This window comes from Amphiura filiformis, unplaced genomic scaffold (assembly GCF_039555335.1).
Source record: "Amphiura filiformis unplaced genomic scaffold, Afil_fr2py scaffold_29, whole genome shotgun sequence".
Taxonomy (NCBI): Eukaryota; Metazoa; Echinodermata; class Ophiuroidea; order Amphilepidida; family Amphiuridae; genus Amphiura; species Amphiura filiformis.
The window spans coordinates 601,703-623,425 of NW_027305493.1; the positions used below are offsets into that span (position 1 = coordinate 601,703).

The 21,723-nt window shown below is 34.7% G+C and overlaps 1 protein-coding gene across 1 annotated transcript in view; it reads right to left on the reverse strand.

Annotated features, from left to right (window-relative positions):
* Positions 1-19,661, reverse strand: part of LOC140143818 (gamma-aminobutyric acid type B receptor subunit 2-like) — a 45,485-nt gene extending 25,824 nt beyond the window's left edge. The window contains 4 exon segments of the mRNA XM_072165629.1: positions 1,518-1,688; positions 3,471-3,553; positions 3,556-3,607; positions 19,329-19,661. Coding sequence (XP_072021730.1) covers positions 1,518-1,688; positions 3,471-3,553; positions 3,556-3,607; positions 19,329-19,661 — 639 coding nt within the window.
* Positions 19,662-21,723: the final 2,062 nt, after the last annotated feature.

Sequence of the window (21,723 nt, forward strand, 5' to 3'; positions counted from 1 at the left end):
TTATTATTATTATTATTATTATTATTATTATTGTTGTTGTTGTTGTTGTTGTTGTTGTTGTTGTTGTTGTTGTTGTTGTTGTTGTTATTATTATTGTTATCATTATAATTATAATTACTATTATTATTATTATTATTATTATTATTATTATTATCGTAATTATTATTAGTGTTATTATTATTATTATTATTAGTGTTATTATTACACCACGGTTATTATTGTTAATATTATTATTATTAGGGTACCTGCAGGTAATATGGGACCATTAAGGACGTTTAGCTTATTTGCATAAAAACTAAAGAAGATATGCCCACAAGAGATTGTTATGATGAACAACCTGTCCTTTAAGATTAATAAAACAGGCAATGTTACCTTGTTTTTATATTTGTTTGGACGCTATGACGTCAAAATGACGTCATCGTCAAGTGTCCCATATTACCTGCATGTGCAGGTAATATGGGACACTGTGTTATCTCTATGGTGAAAATCAAAAGTTCAGAAAATCACTCTTTTGTTCTAAAAACATTTTTGTTACATGATTTTGAATGTTAAATGCAAATTTCTACAAGAAAATTCAATTTTCTAAATAGTTTTGCTTTTCGCATTGACAATGCACACAATTTCCTATGTGTCCCATATTACCTGCACCCATTCAGTTGAAAATCAGAGAAAATAATCATTTATAAAAGGAAAGTGCCACTTGTCAGTGGAATTTTACCTGCTGATAAGCTTTACCCATCACCTAAAGATCATAAAAAATGACAAATGCCCCTCAGTACCAGAGTTTTTGGATACACAATCATAAAATGTGACGTCATTGATTTTATATCAGGCCAAAAAAAACGACATAATTTTTTGGGCAATTTCACTCTTTTTGGCATTGATTTCCAAGAGTTTGATACACAGACTCCAAAACTGCATTTCTAGAAGCACAATTGATGTCTCTAAACACTTAACAAATCAACTTAAAGTGTTTACCTTCTCTAAGCTACTTTTTGTTAAAATGAAAACGGTGTCCCATATTACCTGCTGTCCCATATTACCTGCACCTACCCTAATATTATTATTATTATTATTATTATTATACAAACGATTTACCTTACAATTATTACAGTTATCACAAAACGCTTTATAAACCACAAATTAAGATGTAATCATATTCCCAACGTATAAGAGCGAAAAACATACCTTGAAGAACCACACCCCCTAATCTCCCTCCTAACACCCCTCCCCAGCTGGCTATGCCACTGGATCTACGGGTCTAGGTAGAACTGCACCTCCCTCTCTCCCTCCCCTCTCTTTGCCATATCTGTGGGCCTGTGCATGAACCTGATATCCAACAATTTCACAATAAATTTTCAAATTGATTTTTCTCAGTTTAGTGTCTGTGTGGAATAACAGATTCATCAAACATAACACAGCTAAATTTGTGTTTCAGCTAAATGTTAGGTAAATTAATTTGAATTTCAAAACTTTTTTCCCCCAATTTTTATCAACACGGTAAGCAGCATACATACCAATGAGAAGATTTCATGTTTTCCATGTATCGTACCAACTTTGTTCCATCCAAATTCCTTCATAAGACGGATCCTAGCGGCGTTAAACATAGTATCTGGCATAACGGATCTATAGAAGTACGGGTAGTCTATTCGGTTGGAGAGAGTTGGAGCTATTGCTGCGTACGACACCTGTTATGTCAACATTCAAATGTTTAGATATAAATTTAGATGATGAAAATTATTACACTTGTATTAATTTCAACAGCTCGTGTCATGTCATTCAATTGGGATATTATTGAACACATCAGACGCACTAAATTGCATTCTGAATACTAGGAATGTTCTTCTGATATCAAATAATTTTGATTTTTTTTTTGGGAGGGGGTAATAACATTTAACAGTCCTCGAAGACCTTCTTCCGAGCTACATACATTTTAAGTACATAAAGTTTACTTCGAGCACTGTTAAATGTCAAAAATGTTAATTTTAATAATTTGCCACAAATTGTATTGTATTATATCGCGAATTTCCAAAAATCAAATTTAGTTGGTATTAGCAGGACATTCCTCGTATTCAGAAAGCAATTTGGTGTTCCCGATGGGCTCTCAGGTCCCAAAATAAATACTGTGCAATGGTGGGTGACCGAGCCCTTAACACGTATCCTTTAACATATATGACGTGTCAAAAGGAGACACTTTTGGGCAGGTTATCAATTTTGAGGTTTTACATATCTTAAATTAGAGATATTTTGCTCCACAATGCCGTTTCCCCCAATGAAATCGGACATTCCAAAGCGAAGATATTGAGTTCGTAAGTTATGGTATTATAAAATTGGAAATTGAGATATCGGCCTTCAAAAATATTATTGACAATGTTGAGAATAGGAATTACCTTCAAAAATGTCTCAAAAAATACAAGATGCCAGTTATATTCCGGTTTGAAACTATCAGACAATATTTTTTACATTAATAACATCACAAATTTGCAACAAACTCAAATTGTGAAAAAGTCACCCCCGGGCAGATTTTTGGCTATTTCTCCATTTACGATGCTGCCCAAAAGTGTCTCCTTTTGACATGACACGTCACATATATAATAAATGATACTGCAACATTTTGGAATCGCACCATATCCATTCAATCATTAATTTTCCAATTATTCCGATATTGTTTTACACACGTTTGGTATCATACCATAGCTAACAAAATTTTACACACGTCCATATTAATTTATTGAGTTAAGGGAAGGGGTATGAACGTTTGGACAGTATTTATTTTGGGACATTAGAGCACATCAGACATATCGAATTGCATTCTGAATACGAAGAATGTCATTCTGATATCAAATAATTTTGATTTTTTGAAATTCGCAATGTAATACACATTTTATGGCAAATCATTAAAATTGATATTTTTGATATTTAACAGTACTCGAAGTAAACTTTATAAATCTGATGATTTATACTTAACGTGTATGTAGGTGGGATGAAAAGCCGACGATCAATTGAAAATTTTGACATTTCGTATTGAAGATATGGATTTTTTTTACCAAAACACCAAAAAAAATAGGTCTTTTTGGGGAAAAAATCAATATCTTCAATATGAAAGGTCTAAATTTTCAATTGATCGTCGGCTTTTTCCTCCCAGCTACATACACTTTAAGAATATATCATTAGATTTATAAAATTTACTTCGAGGACTGTTATATATCAAACATTTGAAAAATATCAAATTTTTATAATTTGTCATAAAATTTGTATTATATCGTGATTTTCAAAAATGAAAATTATTTGATATCAGAAAGACATGCTTCGTATTCAGAATGCAATTCGATACGTCTGAGGTGCTCTCATGTTCCATAAAAAATACTGTCGAAACGCTCAAAACGCTCATTCCAGATCCCTTAAGTTAATTGTGATCAAAGTTATGGACCCTAAAAGAGGTCGAGACTTTCTTGGATGTGTTTTCTTACCACATTCAGATTCCAGTGGTACGAAGTACCGGCAATAGCTTGTGTTGAGGTTGAGCAACCATCTCCAATTAGAATCAGTTTTGAGGCTCATGAAATAGCTGGTCAAACAATACCCGCGTTCCAGTTGCAGCTGTACACTGTTGAAATATAGGAAAAGAGAAATAGTAGTGGTGAATTTACAAATGGGGTCGTTCTATGTCAAAATATCGTGAATACAATTAAAGGAAGGTGACCTGATATATTTGGAAAATCAAATTCTTTAAAACTCACGTATAACATAACATGTCATCCCTTTCAAGCACTCATGCAAAAAGAACATGTAAATGTTTTTTTTGTTGTAAATGTGACTAATTCCTAATGGAATTACCGACATTTATACATGAGGATATTGTTAGTCTACAGTGTTTTTATTAATGATAATGATCATGATTATGTAATGTATTGATTTCAAGTGAAAGCAGGCGCGTAGCAAGCGGGGGGACAGGGTGGACGAAGTCCATGGGCCCCGAGGGTTCAGGGGCCCGAGCCCAAAAGCAAAAATTAAATAAGGGCTGATAATGGAGAGCAGGGCCGAATTTACCACTGGGTCAGATGGGCCCGTGTCCAGGGCCCCCAAAATTGCCCTATGCATCTTTCTTTTAACCCCAATAACAGCATGTTTTTGGCCAAAATAGGGTAAAATTGTTAAATTGTCCGCGCTTCGCGCGCATTCAAATGGCAAAATTTATGTTCAGTGATCTGGGCTAAAATAGTCTGAAATTTAATTTTTTCGCGTGCTTTGCGCGCAAATGTCCTATTAACATCGTAACAAAATATGTTATTCCCCCGCCTCCGAATTTTGGCCTGGCCCAGGGTCTACATAAGATAAATCCAACACTGGTTACAAGGGCCCCGGTACTGCTCCTTGTCCATGGGCCCCTGATGCTCTTGCTACGCCCCTGAGTGAAAGGCTCTATTTTTCTCATAAACATATTGAAATTAGTCATACACCTAATCAAACGGTACTTCAAAGGGATGTCTAATACTTGTGACCAAAGGACTATGTATGAATAGATGCGACGGGATTACCTGCGGAATTATCTCTATTTTATACATTATTCTACAGTCAAAACACCAGTTTGGTGCAGCGGGGACCCAGTAATGGCCGACCAAATCCTGACCATGACTTGGCTCGTGAGATTCGTCTATAGGACCAAAAAGAGGTTATCCACTTTACTCATGTGTGACTTCTAAGAAAAGGAGCTGGTTCCCGTAGTATTCCTCATTCAAACCAATTCAACGCATGACCTCGGATTTACCTGCATGGCATTGGCGGGCTATTTTGAAACATTCATAGTTGCAGATGCAGGTACTTCTTTTGAAAGTCCTAAACAAGGTATAGCAGTCGCTGATATGCAGCTTATCAGTCCAAGAGAACGCCAAATATGGATCAGGAGTATTACATAATAATACCCTGCTATGACAATTATTGTCACTGCACTAGGTTAATCGTATAATCTCCTTATGTGGTTAGCATGGCTGGGCCAGGCAATCCACAAGGTCAGCCAATGTATGTACATGTATTCGGTACATGTGCCATATCTTTTACAATGGGTGATAAATTTCTGGTTTGTTTTATTTCAAAACGCAACATTCGATATTCTAAAGCTTGGTCCAAATCCAAGAGAAGAACCAACTCTAGTAATTTATGTGGTTTCAAATTATATCAGACGTTGCCTTTTTGATAGAAATGGTGTTTGTTGATGTGCACAGTTTCCCATTAGATGCTGTTGTACATCCAAGGTCAAAGGTCTTTTAATCCATATTTGGCGTTGTTCTGGGACTGCTTATAGACAAATCTCACGAGCCAAGTCATGGTCAGGATTTGGTCGGCCATTACTGGGTCCCCGCTGCACCAAACTGGTGTTTTGACCGCCCAATTGTGCAAATAAACGCCGCCTAACGCCTACAGAAGATGCAAGGACAAGGAGGATTAATAGAATAATATATACAATAGAGATAATGGAATGCGTAAATGAGATTCGTCTATAGAACATGGATAACCTCTATGTGAGTTAAATCAGACACTTACAATGCGAGTTGTAAATCGGTTTAGTTCGCAAAAGTATTAGAAGTTGTTTATCTCTAAATGGCTTTCTGGTTCTCAACCCTCGATGTATCGGTACCCTTAAGCTACACTGACAAGTGCCTCAGTCGTTGCAAAAACGTACGGCCAACCCGTGGTGATAAGACTACACCAGGCACAAAAAGAAACTCATCAGTTATAGTTTTCTTTCCTGTTCATCAACCTGATAATTTTAGATTATTCTGAAATATACATTTTGTTAAATGGACTTTGCTTTCTTAGTTGACACCCTGTTCGTGAAAATCAAACAAGAATTGATCAAGATATGCGCCTCCAAACCCTCACACCCCAAAATCAAAAGTTGCAATTTCAACGATTTTCAATGGGAACGCATGGTTGTATTGCACACAAGCACCACGAGCCAATCTATAACGCACATAGTGCCACAGGCACAATTGAATCGTTAAAATGGCAACTTTTGATTTTGGGGTTTGTGGGTTTGGAGGCGCATATCTTGATCAATTCTTGCTCAATTTTCACAAACAGGGTGTCAATTGAGAAAGCAAAGTCCAATTAACAAAATGTATATTTCAGAATAATTCAAAATTATCAGGTTGTTTAACAGCAAGGCCGACTATAACTGACGAGTTTCTTTTTGTGCCTGGTGTTGTTAAAGCTACACATACTGCCTTTGAGGAATACATTGGTAGAACATTGCATTTTGAGCCATTTAGTTAAGACTCGGGTGCATTTTCAGCCATTTTGGTTTATTGATGACCCTCAATTTCATGAAAATTTGGTTTAAGAATTTCTTCGAAAAAGTGCCAATTTTCATCGTTTTTTAGCAAAATTTTCCAAAAATGGAATTAATTTTGGGTCAGTTTTTCGTCTAATTTGGTTTAAAGTCGAGAGGTATTTCGAAGTCTCAGTTGCATATCTCTACCCAAACCAAAGGTGAGACACCCCCGGATCTGCCTGTACTGCGTCATAACATTTGTTATTAACTTCTTTCATTAACTTTTTAATCAATTTTTTAATCAATTTTTGAAGATCTCATTTTCCATTATTATCTAATTCCAGTGACACCTCATAATTATTGTTCTTGGTATAGGAATAAGCCTATTACTCGGGGCGTGAAAACTTCCACTTATATTGATTTTTCAAAGTAAAATCAGGGCTACGACACTCAGCTCATTTGCATGGCAAAATGACCCGTCTCCTCCGCAGCCAATTTGGTTTCGCTCCATCGAAATCAAGCAGGCCACGGAGGAGACTACCCTCCTTGTGTTTGTTCATTTGTGTATGGAGAGCCATTATTGGAGTCTATAATGACTTAGGCTACGCTCTCAGCTAGAGTCCGACGCTGCATTGTACTAGAAATACCTTTTCTATGAAATCGCTATAGAGCCAACCGGGAACACGTATTCGTTTTGAAAATATAGCATTAAAATTAGTATCACCCTTGTGGCCCCCGTGCAGTGGAAAATCTTAATTCTTTCATTAAAAAGAAATGAAAATAAAAACAACACGGATCTACCTGTGCACCTATAAAATGGGCACAGCAATTTGTCTCAAATATGAGTGAATTTTAAGAAACATACGGGATATGATGAACATTGACCTGACGCCATGATAGCAGGATCTATTAGTCGTTTTATATACAATGTATATACCGTATTGTCATAATACCAATATTTGTCATAATATATAATGAGTAATATTTAGCAACGCAAACGTGCAGTTCATATGCACAAACGAATACTGATCTTTATGATATTCAAGTTTTTGTACATCACATATTACATGTCACATAGGAGGTCATACGTGTTGACCTTCATCTATTGTATTTGTTCATCTGTGTATGGAGAGGATTAACGCCATTAAAACTCCATCAGTATTAGGGCGTAGTTCAGTGAACTCACCGTATTGCTATTCCAATTACTTTGATAATACAGATAATAATGTATTAATGGGTCGAGGCGATTGCATCATTTTTATTTGAAAAACCTAATAAATTATTCATAACAGTTACGTAATCAATCGATAGTGCGGACACTTTTCATTTGCAAACCACCAAAATTCGTGATCTTTTAGCGTTGGAAAAGAAACCACGTGAATAGAGTGCCCTCTCAAGAGTAGGTTCTCTGTGGTAAAATGTTAATACCTATTTCTAAACATCCAACAGAAATTAACGAGGTGTCACTGGAGCTGCAATACATAATAAACATGGTGTTGTTGTTGTAGAATGTGAATATTTTTGACCACGATGAAAGAACTTGTCCTCATTCCGGCTGTCTTTCATGCCTTTCCAGAAAATATCGTGGTGTTAAATTGTGATTTGCCGCTCCTTTTTCAAGACCATTCCATTTTATGAAAATAGTGTGGGACCATAATGGACTATTCCAGTTGAAATCCACACTACCTCTGTGGAAGATTTTGGCAATATCTTTCACAGAGGGAGTATGTTTTTTTAAAAATGTAAGTCGGTTAATCATTTTGAAACCCATATTCCCCTTGTATTCCCCAATTGTTTATTGTATTCAAAACTCATACTCCCTCTATGGAGGACTTTGGCTGGATTTTAAATGGAATAGCCCCGCAGAGTGTCACCGGTATGCGACCAAAATACAAAAATACCAGTAAACTAACGAAGACATATAAATATTGTTCTTCCGATAAATAAACAATTCATCAGCACCAACTTCATGAGTCCAGAAACATAAATTACGCAATAATAAAAGTTACATTAATCACCTCGGATGATATCCTTAAAATCAGTAATATTTTGAACCATTATTTATAGAATTATGAACTGGATATCGCTTTTCCATTAATTTTTGTTGTGAGTTGGGTACGTGGGACAGTTCAATATGAAATGGATAGCGAGGGTTGAGAACCAGAGTGCCTACTTAAGAGGCATTATCTGTTATTTTGGAGAATTTTTTTAAAATGTTTGCCACGGTCAAAAAATGGATTTCCTTTAAACTTTCATATTTGATGCACCTTGACCTGAAACAAACACACATGAAATAAATTTGGGAAAAATATCCCCGTTGCCATGGTAACAGCCAAATTTTCATTTTAGGCCTATTTTCACAATTTTTGCATTTTTCAGCAGTCAATTTGTCAAGTTTTGAAGCCAGTGTAGTAATATACACAATATATATATACTGTTTTCTTTATAAGGTATGAATAGGTCAAACCTTAGATGCCGCATTGAAAGTATAAAAATAATCACCAGATGTCAGGATGGGTTATACCATTTATTTGAAATAGGGTGTTTTTCAATTTTTTCAAAGTATGAAAATATACCAACTTTGTATAGCTCATAAACCATATGGTAGTGCTCCGATTTCAACATCGACCACAGCATGTTGAGATGATACATTGGTCTTATGAAAAAACTACATTTGAGCTTGGGGAAAACACATCTGTATATACAGTGTTGCCAGACATTTTCCTATTTTTCGAAATTCAACACAAATCTCACCTTAAGTTAAATGATGTGAAAATGAAACATCATCCTTTCAAGGAACATGTATTAGAAAGAGAGTTTTTATTCATATCAAATTTGATCAGTTATAATGGTCAGTGTTGTTCTAAACCACATGGGTGTTGCCATAATTGGGGTTTTATTTAGATTTGTGGATATTTTCAACTTTTTACAAGTTATAAAAATACCAAAATGCATTTCTATAATAAAGAAAGAAACAGCGACCTCGTCATGTTGAGATGATACATTGGCCTTATGAAAAAGTTATTTTGATCGGGGGGTAAAACATCAGTTTATACAGTGTTGCCAGATATTTTCCTATTTTTTCAAAATTCAACACAAGTCTCGCCGTAAGTTAAAAGATATGAAAATGAAACTTCACCTTCATATGGAACATATCTTTTTAGAAAGAAAGTTAATTTCATATTCAATTTGATCATCTGGGATGGTCAGTGTTATTCTAAGCCATATGGGTGTTGCCATAGCTGGCGTTTAATATGACAATATTTAGATATTTCCAGCTTTTTACAAGTCGTAAAAATAGTACACACGTTTAAAATTATTGTGGAATGAACGCAATATGAAGGTTAAAAATTAACCTAAGAACACTTAGTATGTGAATTTAAATTTTAAATTTGAGTTCGGAAAATATTTCCTTCTATACAGTATTGCCAGATATTATCACATAATTCAAAATTCAACGTATGTTGAGCTTTTTTCAGCTTTTTCAGCTATTTTTCAGTCTTAAAAATGCCAAAATACAATGGCATGCATTCCTAAAATAAAGATGTGAAAATCAAACATCGACCTCATCATGTTGAGACGATACATCGGTCTTATGAAAAATTTACATTTGAGCTTGGGGAAAAACATCTGTTTATACAGTGTTGCCAGATATTTTCCTATTTTTTCAAAATTCAGCACTAGTTTCACCTTAGGTTGAAAATGAAAGTTTATTAGAAAGAAATTTACTTTCATATTAAATTTGATCACTTGTATAAATGGTCAGTGTTGTTCCAAACCACATGGGTGTTGCCATAATTAGGGTTAAATAGCGAGATGTGGTTATTTTGAACTTTTTACAAGTTTTAAAAATACCAAAATACCATGGTATGCATTCCTTAAAAAATATGTGGAAGTGAAACATCAACTTCACCATGTTGAAATGATACATATTTGGTCTTATGAAAAATTTACACTTAAGCTTGGGGAAAACATATGTTTATACAGTGTTGCCAGATATTTTCCTATTTTTTCGAAATTTAACACAAGTCTCACCTTAAGTTAAATGATGCGAAAATGAAACTTCACCTTCACAAGGAAAGTTTATTAAAATGAAATTTACTTTCATATTAAATTTGATCAGTTGTATAAATGGTCAGTGTTGTTCCAAACCACATGGGTGTTGCCATAATTAGGGTTTAATAGTGAGATGTCAATATTTTTATAAGTCATAAGGGTTCAAATAGCGACGTTTTCACATATTTTTTGTGGACCTGAGAGCACATCAGACATATATTGAAATTTGCGATATAAAACAAATTTTATGGCAAATGATTAAAAATTGATATTTTTGAAATTTAACAGATCTCAAAAGTAAATTGTATAAATCTAGTGATATGTACTTAAAGTGTATGTAGCTGGAATGAAAAGCCGTCCATATGAAAATTTGACGTTTCGTATTGAAGATATAGATTTTTTCACCAAAACACCTAAGGTCTTTTGGGGAAAAATCTATATCTTCACTATGAAAGGTCAAATTTTTCAATTAACATTAATTAATTGATTAGTGGTCGGCTTTTCATCCCAGCTACATACACATCATCGATAGATTTATTAAATTAACTGTAATATGTCAAAAAAAAAAAAATTCAATATGCATAATTTACCCTAAAATTTTTATTGTATCGCGAATTTAAAAAAATCAAAATTATTTTATATCAGAAGGACATTCCTCGTATTCAAAATGCAATTTGGTATGTCTGATGTGCTCTCAGGTCTGACAAAATACTGTGCAAAAGGTGGGTGACCAACCCCGGACCAACCCCTTAAAATACAACACAGAAAACATCAAACATGTATAGGCCCCCTACTTTAAAATATACATAAAAGCCATAATGTTTTTACCAATATACACATACTAGCTAGGCTAAAATAAATTAAAATAACATAAGATTGTTACATTGCAAAAAGATGCATATAAGAGTAAGATAATGTTTAAATTACGCCTACCCCATATTATTAAAGCACACATCCCAACTATAGGCCCTACTTGCAAAAAAGATATAGGCCTAGGGAAGAAATGGGCAAAAAACTAGGGCCTATATAGATCCAGCAAATGTCTCGAAAGATATGAGAATAGTCAAAGACAATAACGCACAGAGCCTTTTCACAGCCAGACAAATTAATGTCCAGTTACCTTTCCCGAGAGGAGCTCGCAGGAGAGTCGAAAGTATGAAGAAGAAATGACCATTGAAATGTTGCATGATATTGTTGCTAATTCTCTGTCATTCAAGCATCCCCTGCTCATTGATGACATGAATTTGTATGAGCTTGTAAAAAGGAAGCAACTAAAATTAAGCTTTCAAGACTGAAGGAGATTTATATGAACAACACTTTTGCAGATACTTGCAGGGTTAAAGCAAAATAAAAAATCACCAAATGTTGATAAAAGTTGTCTGAGGAAATATCCGTTTCAAGTAGAAAAAGAGGACTACTGGGCACAGTATACCTATGACATGACCCCGGAGGGGGTTCTCCCTGGTTAAAGGTACTAGTATACGGGGATGTGCCACGGTTTCGGGGGTACCTTAGCAACTTTGGTATGTCGATTGGTGGGTTTGCAGTGGAGACAATACACCAAATTGGGTGCATTAAGGCAAAGTGCCCATAAAAGCGCCAAATTAGGACAAATTTGTGTGCTTTTTGGGTGTTTTTTGTGAAAAATTGGAATACTATGGCTGTAACTTTAATAAGGTGTCATTTTAAAATTGAAAATGTATCCACATTTCACTATTAACTCCATTTATCATGTTTATAGTGGCATCATCCATGTGGTTTATTCATGGCAGCGATTTAAACAATATAAATCCTAAAGTGAGACATACGTTGAATTTTGAATATATGTGATAATAACTGGCAATACTGTATAGAAGGAAATATTTTCCGAACTCAAATTTAAAATTTAAATTCACATACTAAGTGTTCTTATGGTAATTTTGAACCTTAATATTGCGTTCATTCCACAATAATTTTAAGGATGTGTACTATTTTTAAGACTTGTAAAAAGCTGGAAATATCTAAATTGTCATATTAAACGCCAGCTATGGCAACACCCATATGGCTTAGAAATAACACTGACCATCCCAGATGATAACATTGAATATGAAATTAACTTTCTTTCTAAAAAGATATGTTCCATATGAAGGTGAAGTTTCATTTTCATATCTTTTAACTTAGGGCGAGACTTGTGTTGAATTTTGAAAAATAGGAAAATATCTGGCAACACTGTATAAACTGATGTTTTACCCCCCCGATCAAAATAACTTTTTCATAAGGCCAATGTATCATCTCAACATGACAAGGTCGATGTTTCTTTCTTTATTATAGAAATGCAATTTGGTATTTTTATGACTTGTAAAAAATTGAAAATATCCACACCTCACAATTAAACCCCAATTATGGCAACACCCATGTGGTTTATCTGGCAACACTGTATAAACTGATGTCTTACCCCGCCCCCAGATCAAAATAACTTTTCATAAGGCCAATATATCATCTCAACATGACGAGGTCGATGTTTCTTTCTTTATTATAGAAATGCATTTTGGTATTTTTATGACTTGTAAAAAGTTGAAAATATCCACAAATCACAATTAAACCCCAATTATGGCAACACCCATGTGGTTTAGAACAACACTGACCATTATAACTAATCAAATTTGATATGAATAAAAACTCTCTTTCTAATAAATGTTCTTTGAAAGGATGATGTTTCATTTTCACATCATTTAACTTAAGGTGAGATTTGTGTTGAATTTCGAAAAATAGGAAAATGTCTGGCAACACTGTATATACAGATGTGTTTTCCCCAAGCTCAAATGTAACTTTTTCATAAGACCAATGTATCATCTCAACATGCTGTGGTCGATGTTGAAATCGGAACACTACCATATGGTTTATGAGCTATACAAAGTTGGTATATTTTCATACTTTGAAAAAATTGAAAAACACCCCTATTTCAAATAAATGGTATAACCCACCCTGACATCTGGTGATTATTTTTATACTTTCATTGCGGCATCTAAGGTTTGACCTATTCATACCTTATAAAGAAAAAATCATATTTATATTGTGTATATTAGTAACACTGGCTTCAAAACTTGACAATTTGACTGCTGAAAAATGCAAAAATTGTGAAAATAGGCCTAAAATTGAAATTTGCCTGTTACCATGGCAACGGGGATATTTTTCCGAATTTTATCCCATGTGTGTTAGTTTGAGGTCAAGGTCCATCAAATATGAAAGTATAAAGAAAATCTATTTTTGACCGTGGCAATTATATTCTCAAAAATAACAGATAGTTCCTCTTAAGGGCTCGTGCCCTTACGAAATGCCATTTAGAGAAAGGTTACTCAAACCATTTGTGCCATGTTCAAATAACTTTGCACAGTTATTTTGTGGGACCTGACATATCGAAATGCATTCTGAATACGAGGAATGTAATTCTGATATCAAACAATTTCGAGATATAATACAAATTATTATTAATTGACATTTTTAATATTTTAACAGTCCTCGAAGTAAACTACGAAGACTTTATAAATCTTATGTTACGTACTTGAAGTGTATATCCGGGAGAAAAAAGCCGACCATCATAATAAATTGTGACTTTTCGTATTAAATACATACACCATGTACACGAAGTTTTACAAAAGATCTGAACATTTTTGTCTCTTGCAAATAAACAGGGTTTTTTCTTTGGTCTTTTTGGGACCAAAACAAAGACAGATCATAGAACCCCTGCATATACGCTAACCCGTTCACCAAACCATTAATTTATTGAAAAGCAACCATTTCAATCGAATTAAGCAAACACTTAATCAAAAGACCTATTTTTCAGCAAATGAATGTAGCAAATTTAATCTTAATTGAATGAAGGAATGAGCTTATACATTATGTTCGCAAATTAAATCTTACGCAAATGACGCCATTTGCCTTTTGTGTACAGGGTCATAGATGTAATTTTTTTCCACGTTCTGAGGCATCTCAAAAATCAAATGAATAAGCTAAAATTGTCTTATTAACAAAGCAGAGAAAAGAAATGAACGTTAATATTAATACCAGGGGAATATTAAAAATATTTTATCTGTACGTTTGCGAACTATTAGAGAATAAATAAATTGAATATATTTCTTATATCTCTTGTGTAAGAAAATATTGTAAAAACAAAAAAAATATACATTTTATTTTCTTTCTCCTTAAAGGAGTATTTCGTGATCCTAGCATCCTCTTTTTATGATATTTTTCAGTACATATCTACGAAATAAGCCTATTCCCAAAATTTCAGTTCATTCCGATTTTGCGTTTGCGAGTTATGCATGATTATGTGTATTACACTGCTCCATAGACAATGCGTTGTAATTTCGTTCTGGTGCACCAGAACGAAATTCAAATTTCACGATATCTTTGCAAAACGAATTAATCTGCAAGAAATATTTTGTATATAAACATTATGTAGCCAAAGGTTTCCAGTGATATAAAAATCTCAAATTTTTTTGAGAAAAGTGGGGGGATGAGGCTGTGGATCACGAAATGCCCCTTTTTAAAACTTAAAAGTTTTTTTGTGTGTTTTGTACTGTTTAAACACAAAATGAATAAGAATTATAAGAAAAAAAAAAAAAAAAACCAAAAAAACAACCCGAGTGCTTCCACAGTGCCAAGCAAAACGGTAATTTCTGCACTTTGAGGTCGTAATTTTGTCTTATTTTTTTTAACAACATATTGAATTCTATTACCTCCACGACCCATTATTCTAAAGCGCGCACTGTGATTTGTTGAAACGCGTCGCCTTTAATTTAAGAAATAAAGGGTAATGCATTATCCTTTACACCCAAATAATGTGTCCGAGGCAGTAAAAACGTAAATAATGAGTGAGGCGCAACCGAACCCATTATTTAAACGTTTTTACTGCCGAGGACACATTATTTGCGTGTAAAGGATAATACTGCACCCTTTATTTCTATTCTATTACCAGAAAACAGGGCGATTTAAAGAGAAAATATCATTTTTTGGCACAAATATTTTAAGTTGTTTACTTCAAGGTGGAGTGCGCACGCGTATCGCGGAAATATTACACGCGTAACCAAGTGTATAGCTGTGCGTAGAATGTGTTACTGCGCTTGACCCATTATTGCAGAATAATGGGCTCTCACGTGACGTGTTTTAACAAATCACAGTGCGCGATTTTGAATAATGGGTCGTAAGAGTAATAGAATAAGAAATAAAGGGTAATCCATTATCCTTTACACCCAAATAATGTGTCCGAGGCAGTAAAAACGTAAATAATGGGTGAGGCGCAGCCGTTTTTACTGCCGAGGACACATTATTTAGGTGTAAAGGATAATGCGGCACCCTATATTTCTATTCTTACCACAAAATGTTTGACGTTGTTTACCTCATGGTGGAGCGCTTATACGTAGCCAAAGCATAAGTGACAGCGGGTATTGCGGAAACATTGCGTAATGCTTTGCGTAGAATGTGTACGGGTGCAAATATGCTCCATCGCGCTTCGCTGTGCGCTGTTGTACGAGAAGAACATAAATTTCATTGCCCTGACCATAGACATACTTGTTTGTCTGGGGCCCTGACCACTCTGTCTTTCACGTGATGCGTTGCAACAAATCACACTGCACGATATTGAATATTCTTAGTCAGTGGGGTGGTCTAGTTCGTAGACACATAATCTGATTGGACAATCGCATGATTTCGGGTGTCGTAGAGGTGCGCGTATGTATCGCGTTGTATGCGTAGACTATTGCGGAATATTCGCACGCGCTAGCAGTACTCGCAACAGAATACGTGATAATAAAGGGAGTTTTTATGACGGTAATTAAAGCCTCCAGCATACTTTCCTGCCGCTTGCCGCTGCGGCACGCTGCAGGGCGTTTCAACCAATGACAAGCCCTTATTGTGTCCGTTTGTCTGCAATGCGCGTGCGCCACGCCGCTCAGCGGCAAGCGGCAGGGTAGTATGAAACCAGCATCAGAATGAGAATGCGCCGGCATCCACTACTCAAAATATTGGACCTGCCTATCGTCTATCATAGGTAGAGGTTAGTAAAAACAACAATTCCTATCGTATATTCTCTAAATGGGTTGTGGAGGTAATATAATTAACAATCATGTGGTCAGGGCAACGAACTTTATGTTCTTCTCGCAAAAATTCGCGTGGTTACGCGTTCAACTTTTCCGCAATGCACGCTATCACGTACGCTTTGGCGTACCTTGAGGTAAACAACTTCAAATATTTGAGCAAAAAGTGATATTTTCTCTTTAAATCGCACTATTTTTGTGGTAATAGAATAGAATTAGAGGATGCAGCATCGGCAGATAATGTGTCCTCGGCAGCAAAAACGTTTAAATAACGGCTGTGCCTCGTCAATTATTTACGGACACATTACTCATGTTACTTCGGTGTAAAGGATAATGTATTACCGTTTATTTCTTATCTATAATGATAGAGCTGCAAACATGTTTAAAACACACACTTATTGATTTTTGATCATTTAATTAAACAACTTGCACACATTTTCCTGTCAAATCACCTCATTATCATTACTACCGGGGATACGGCACCAAAACAATTCTGTGATAAAACTGGCAAAATAATGCCTTCCTTGAAAAGCGCTCAACGTCTTCACAAAATGTGTTATTTTCATAAGCTAAAATTCTTATTAAGGTCTGGCATTCGCAGCAATTTGAATATACAAAACAAACAACACATTTATGATTTACACAATGAATACAAATTAAAAAGAGTCAAAGAACAGCCATTCTCATACAAGCTGCAGTCAAATGTATACACTCTAATTTCGTACTATTCATTTTTTTAAAAACAGAATCCATACTCATTTATTTTTGTAACTATTCGTTTTGATAAGACATACTGTTCATTTTGATTAGGTATATTATTACTTTGAACCGACAATCTTATTAAAATGAATAGTTTCCGTTTATGTTAACAAATTGACAAAATCTCCAACTCATTATTTGACAAGATTATCCATTCTGCTATGTCCCCCCTGATAAGACAAACTATTCAAATTTCATTTTTTGTTCATTTTTGACAAGACAAACTACTCAAATCAAATAAGTTGGGTCATTTTTGACAAGGCATCTTATCAAATTTGATGAGTTTCTTGTCATTTTGATGAGATTATCCAATTTTTTTTTAGAGATATCCAATTCATTTTGAAGAGAAATCTGTTATTTCCCCTTCGGAATAGATTTCCTTGTCAAATTTGACAAGTTTTTATTAAAAAATTAGTAGATCATTTTTTAAGAGTGTATGTCTGGAAAATGATTTGTTATGCTAAAATGGTTAAATATGAGCTTTAATAGGGTCAGAAAAATAAATCAAATGCATTTGCATAACGTTGGGGAGACAATTGCACGATGCACGTACCATATCCCCTTGTCGAATATTGGAAATTTACGGAAATTTACGCAAAGTTACGTATAGGCCCACAACTGAAAAAAATAATCGCACACGTTGACGTTGACAGGGCCTTTATACATGATTGTGTGCTCTGTTTAATTTATATGGTAATACGAGAAAAGATTATAATTCATAAGTAGTCATAATTTATTATATAGTAATTATTATATCATCTCAAATGGAAAACACATTAATTAATTAAAAAACAACAGACAAGCGTGAAATTCATCATGCTTATGAATTAAACAGCGTTATCCTTATACACACTGAGTAATCCCGCCCGTAGCATGTGCTAATCTCGAGTCCATTCAATGCCGTAGCGTAAGCGGACTACGTATTATATTAACGCATCATAATGGCATTGAATCGAATTCACCGATTATTAATTTATCAGTAATTTGCAAATTTGCATTTAAGTTAATGTAATCATTTTTAAAGCAAGGTCAACCTGTTGCCAATAACAAATTAGATCGACCGGATATAATGTCGGAAATGGAGTGTAAATTCATAGAAAGAATTCTTTATAATATTACTTAAGCAAATTACAAACAATGAAAAAACAAGATAAAAACCAACAGCAAGGTTTGGTTAACTCATATTAGCAATATTTGGGAAATATGGGCCAAAAACATGTGTTTTAGGTGTTTTTTGTTTGTTTTTGTTTACTCTAGCATTATAGGGTACACGTTTTCTATTCCATTTTATAACCAATAATTATTTTTTTCTTCTTTTTCTTCTTCTTCTTCTTCTTCTTCTTCTTCTTCTTCTTCTTCTTCTTCTTCTTCTTCTTCTTCTTATTCTTCTTATTCTTCTTCTTCTTCTTCTTCTTCTTCTTCTTCTTCTTCTTCTTCTTCTTCTTCTTGCTCAGTGACCTCTACTAGTCACATAAAGTATGTCACTGAGCAGATAACCGAAACATTCAAAATTAAGGCCCCTGCTCTTCAATATGTGACCGTCTGCCACAAACCAGCCTTAAAGTCGGCAAATTGTATTCTGAGTTACAGTGTAAAATGTGCATAAAGATCGTATTCATAGGTACCTCAAGTTGGTGCTACATGTATTTCATTTGGCTAGTGCCAGTCAAACGCCTTTTAAACCAATCAATATTCCTATTGTTGAAGAGGATGATAAGCTTCTACCTATGTCTATAGAATTCTTAAATAGCTTTAGTCTTTGTTTGCTTTGGCTAAATCCTGTTCAAGTGGTGGGTTACAAAACATTGTATTTGGTCTAGGTATGTATAACCAACAATTAACAATGAGAGGAAATTTCTGAACCTCGTTGACGTGTGGATGCATGGTTTGTGACCGTCAGTTATGACTGTTTGATATTTATTACCAGCAATGTGGGAAAAAAAGACACACGTAGAACCGAAATAAGGTACCATTTTGTTGAAGGAACAAAGTTCAACAAACCATAACCCCGCTTCTGAATATCGTTTGAAGTCAAATAATATACCATTTTAACGCTTATGATATATATTTTCTAAACACTAAATAAAACAAAATTTAAAGGGGCCGACTTTACGGCTGGTTTGTGGTGGACGGTCACCTATTGTTACTCTTCTACTTCTTCGACTTACCTTTGTGTCATTCCAAACCATTTTGAGATCGTATTCGGGTAAGACGTCTGATCTGGCATTTATATGATCCAATGCCATCTCCACTGCTGGTAAAATCCCACTGGCATCCCATACACCGCTATGTGAAAAGAACCCGCCAAGATAAATTGGAATTTTGCCGGCATCACTTGTGATGTCGTCTTCTGTACTTGTATAATAGGTGTCAGTGTTTGTTTCTGGTTGAGAGGCGTTGAATGATATCACCTGGGTGGTCACTTCAATACCCTCAGGAACTTTGAATGCAAAGCTGAACGTCAAAAAGAGAATGCATCCCAGTAGTGTTTGGCTATTCATTGTCAATATTGTCTGGTTAAGCAACCATGAGAAAACAAAATGCTATGTGTACAAAATGTGAAAACAGCTTAATTTGCTTCTTCAGAATAATTTCTGCTTATCATATCATCAAAATTTACGCAAACGTGAATTGAAGAACAAGGCGTTTTAAGTCGCGGCGAGGATGATAATGACTAAACACCTCCGAATGAACCTATTATCTCACAGCAATATACGCCAAAATGAAATTGTTTCTAAAAGTGTTTTTAGAATAATTTGTTTTTAATGTTAATTTAGTGCACAGGTTAGGAAACTGATTACCTTTGGGAAACAGCCGAGTGGGATGGTTTTCAATGATTTTTGTGTGGGGGTGGCGGTGTGTGTGTGTGTAAAATCTGAATTTTCCCAATTTATAAAAGAATATATGAATATTAACTGTACATCATTACGATTCGTGTAAGGAAGCTGATTCCCTTTGGGAAATAGCCGAGTGGGCGGGTTTTCAATGAAATTTTTTTTTTATTTGTGTAAAAACAGAATTTTCCTTTGTATAAAAGAATATATGAATATTAACCATGTTAACTGACCAATTCGTGATACCCAATCGCGTTACAATTGACCTGGTTTGGAAGGCACAGTATTCACCGAGACTGCAGCTGACCAAAATGTAAGAACAAAATAGAGGGGGGAAAAGTGGGAACACAAACACAACAATGGTTGTGGTATAAAAATCTCAACTTTTTTGGAGAAAAGTGGGGATGAGGCTGTGGATCACGAAATGCCTTTTAAAACGTTTTTGTGTTTGCTGGGATCCTATGTATAAAAGAATATATTAATATTAACTGCACATCATATAAAACGATTCGTGATACCCATTTGTGGTACAGTTGATGTCGTTTAGCAGACAGAGAATTGTATTTCAATTTCTTTTAAATTTAGCAAATATAAAGACTAAAAAGATCGTGGAAATTTGGTGTAAGAGTTACATTAGACCCCGGCAAAGATTACCGTTTCATTTTTATAGCAATCTAATCTTTTCATTAGAAAAGGTAGAGGACATCTCCCGTTCACCCGTGTGTGGTGAAAGACGTAATAATCACACACTCCTTTTGAAAACTATATCTTGCTAAACAAAATATATTTAGGCCAAAATATTACAATTAATATTGATTTGAATATGTTATTTTCATATTACATGCAAAAAAAATGAAAAACTTTAAAAAACGGCACAGGTACCTGATATAATTTCAACCATGTATTTCACTCTTTCACTGTTTCGTAGTGAATGTGGATGTGGATGACGGCGTACTGTCATTCGTCATTCATACTACAGGTCATTCATAAAAATATCAAACAAACTCGATAGTATCGACGGTATATTCTAGCCAAATTTGACCACCATCCGGCTATTTTCCCTATACGTAGGCCTACCATGCAATATTTATGAATATTAGTCATAAATGCCCATATTTGGCATTTAGCAATATACATATAATATACGCAAACGCGCTAGACATGCTAGAAATTCCCACACATGGGAAACAGCTAGCTTCTCTTTTGATGTTTACTGAAGTATGAAGAATGTAGCCTTCAGCACGTAAAATTGGGAAAACTATTTATTATAACAACGGTTTAGTTCCCGATACACTGTGGAGCGAGGAAAGTGGTTATTTGCATAGTAAGTACACCATTAAATCACGGCGAGATATAAATTGGGTGATGACGTCACAGCTCATTAAAGTTTGTCACTCTGTGTATTGCAACTTGTTGTAATGCATTTGAGAAAAACATCATGGAACGCGTTTTTGATCTTGTGAACATGGTGCGTAAAAAATATATTGGCGACGAAAAAAACCTGTTCTACGGGCCCGACCGACCCAGATTTTGAACAAATTGGGAAAAAATTAGAACAGGGCTTCTATTTTCGTCGCCTAAACGAAGGATTTTCAAACGGATTCTAAATATTTGTATAAACATACAAAAATAATGTAAAGCTACATCCAACACACCAACATTTCTCTCACTGCAATATTTGATTGCTGAGTAAACTTGGTTTTAGACAATAACTTTATACGTTTTTTAT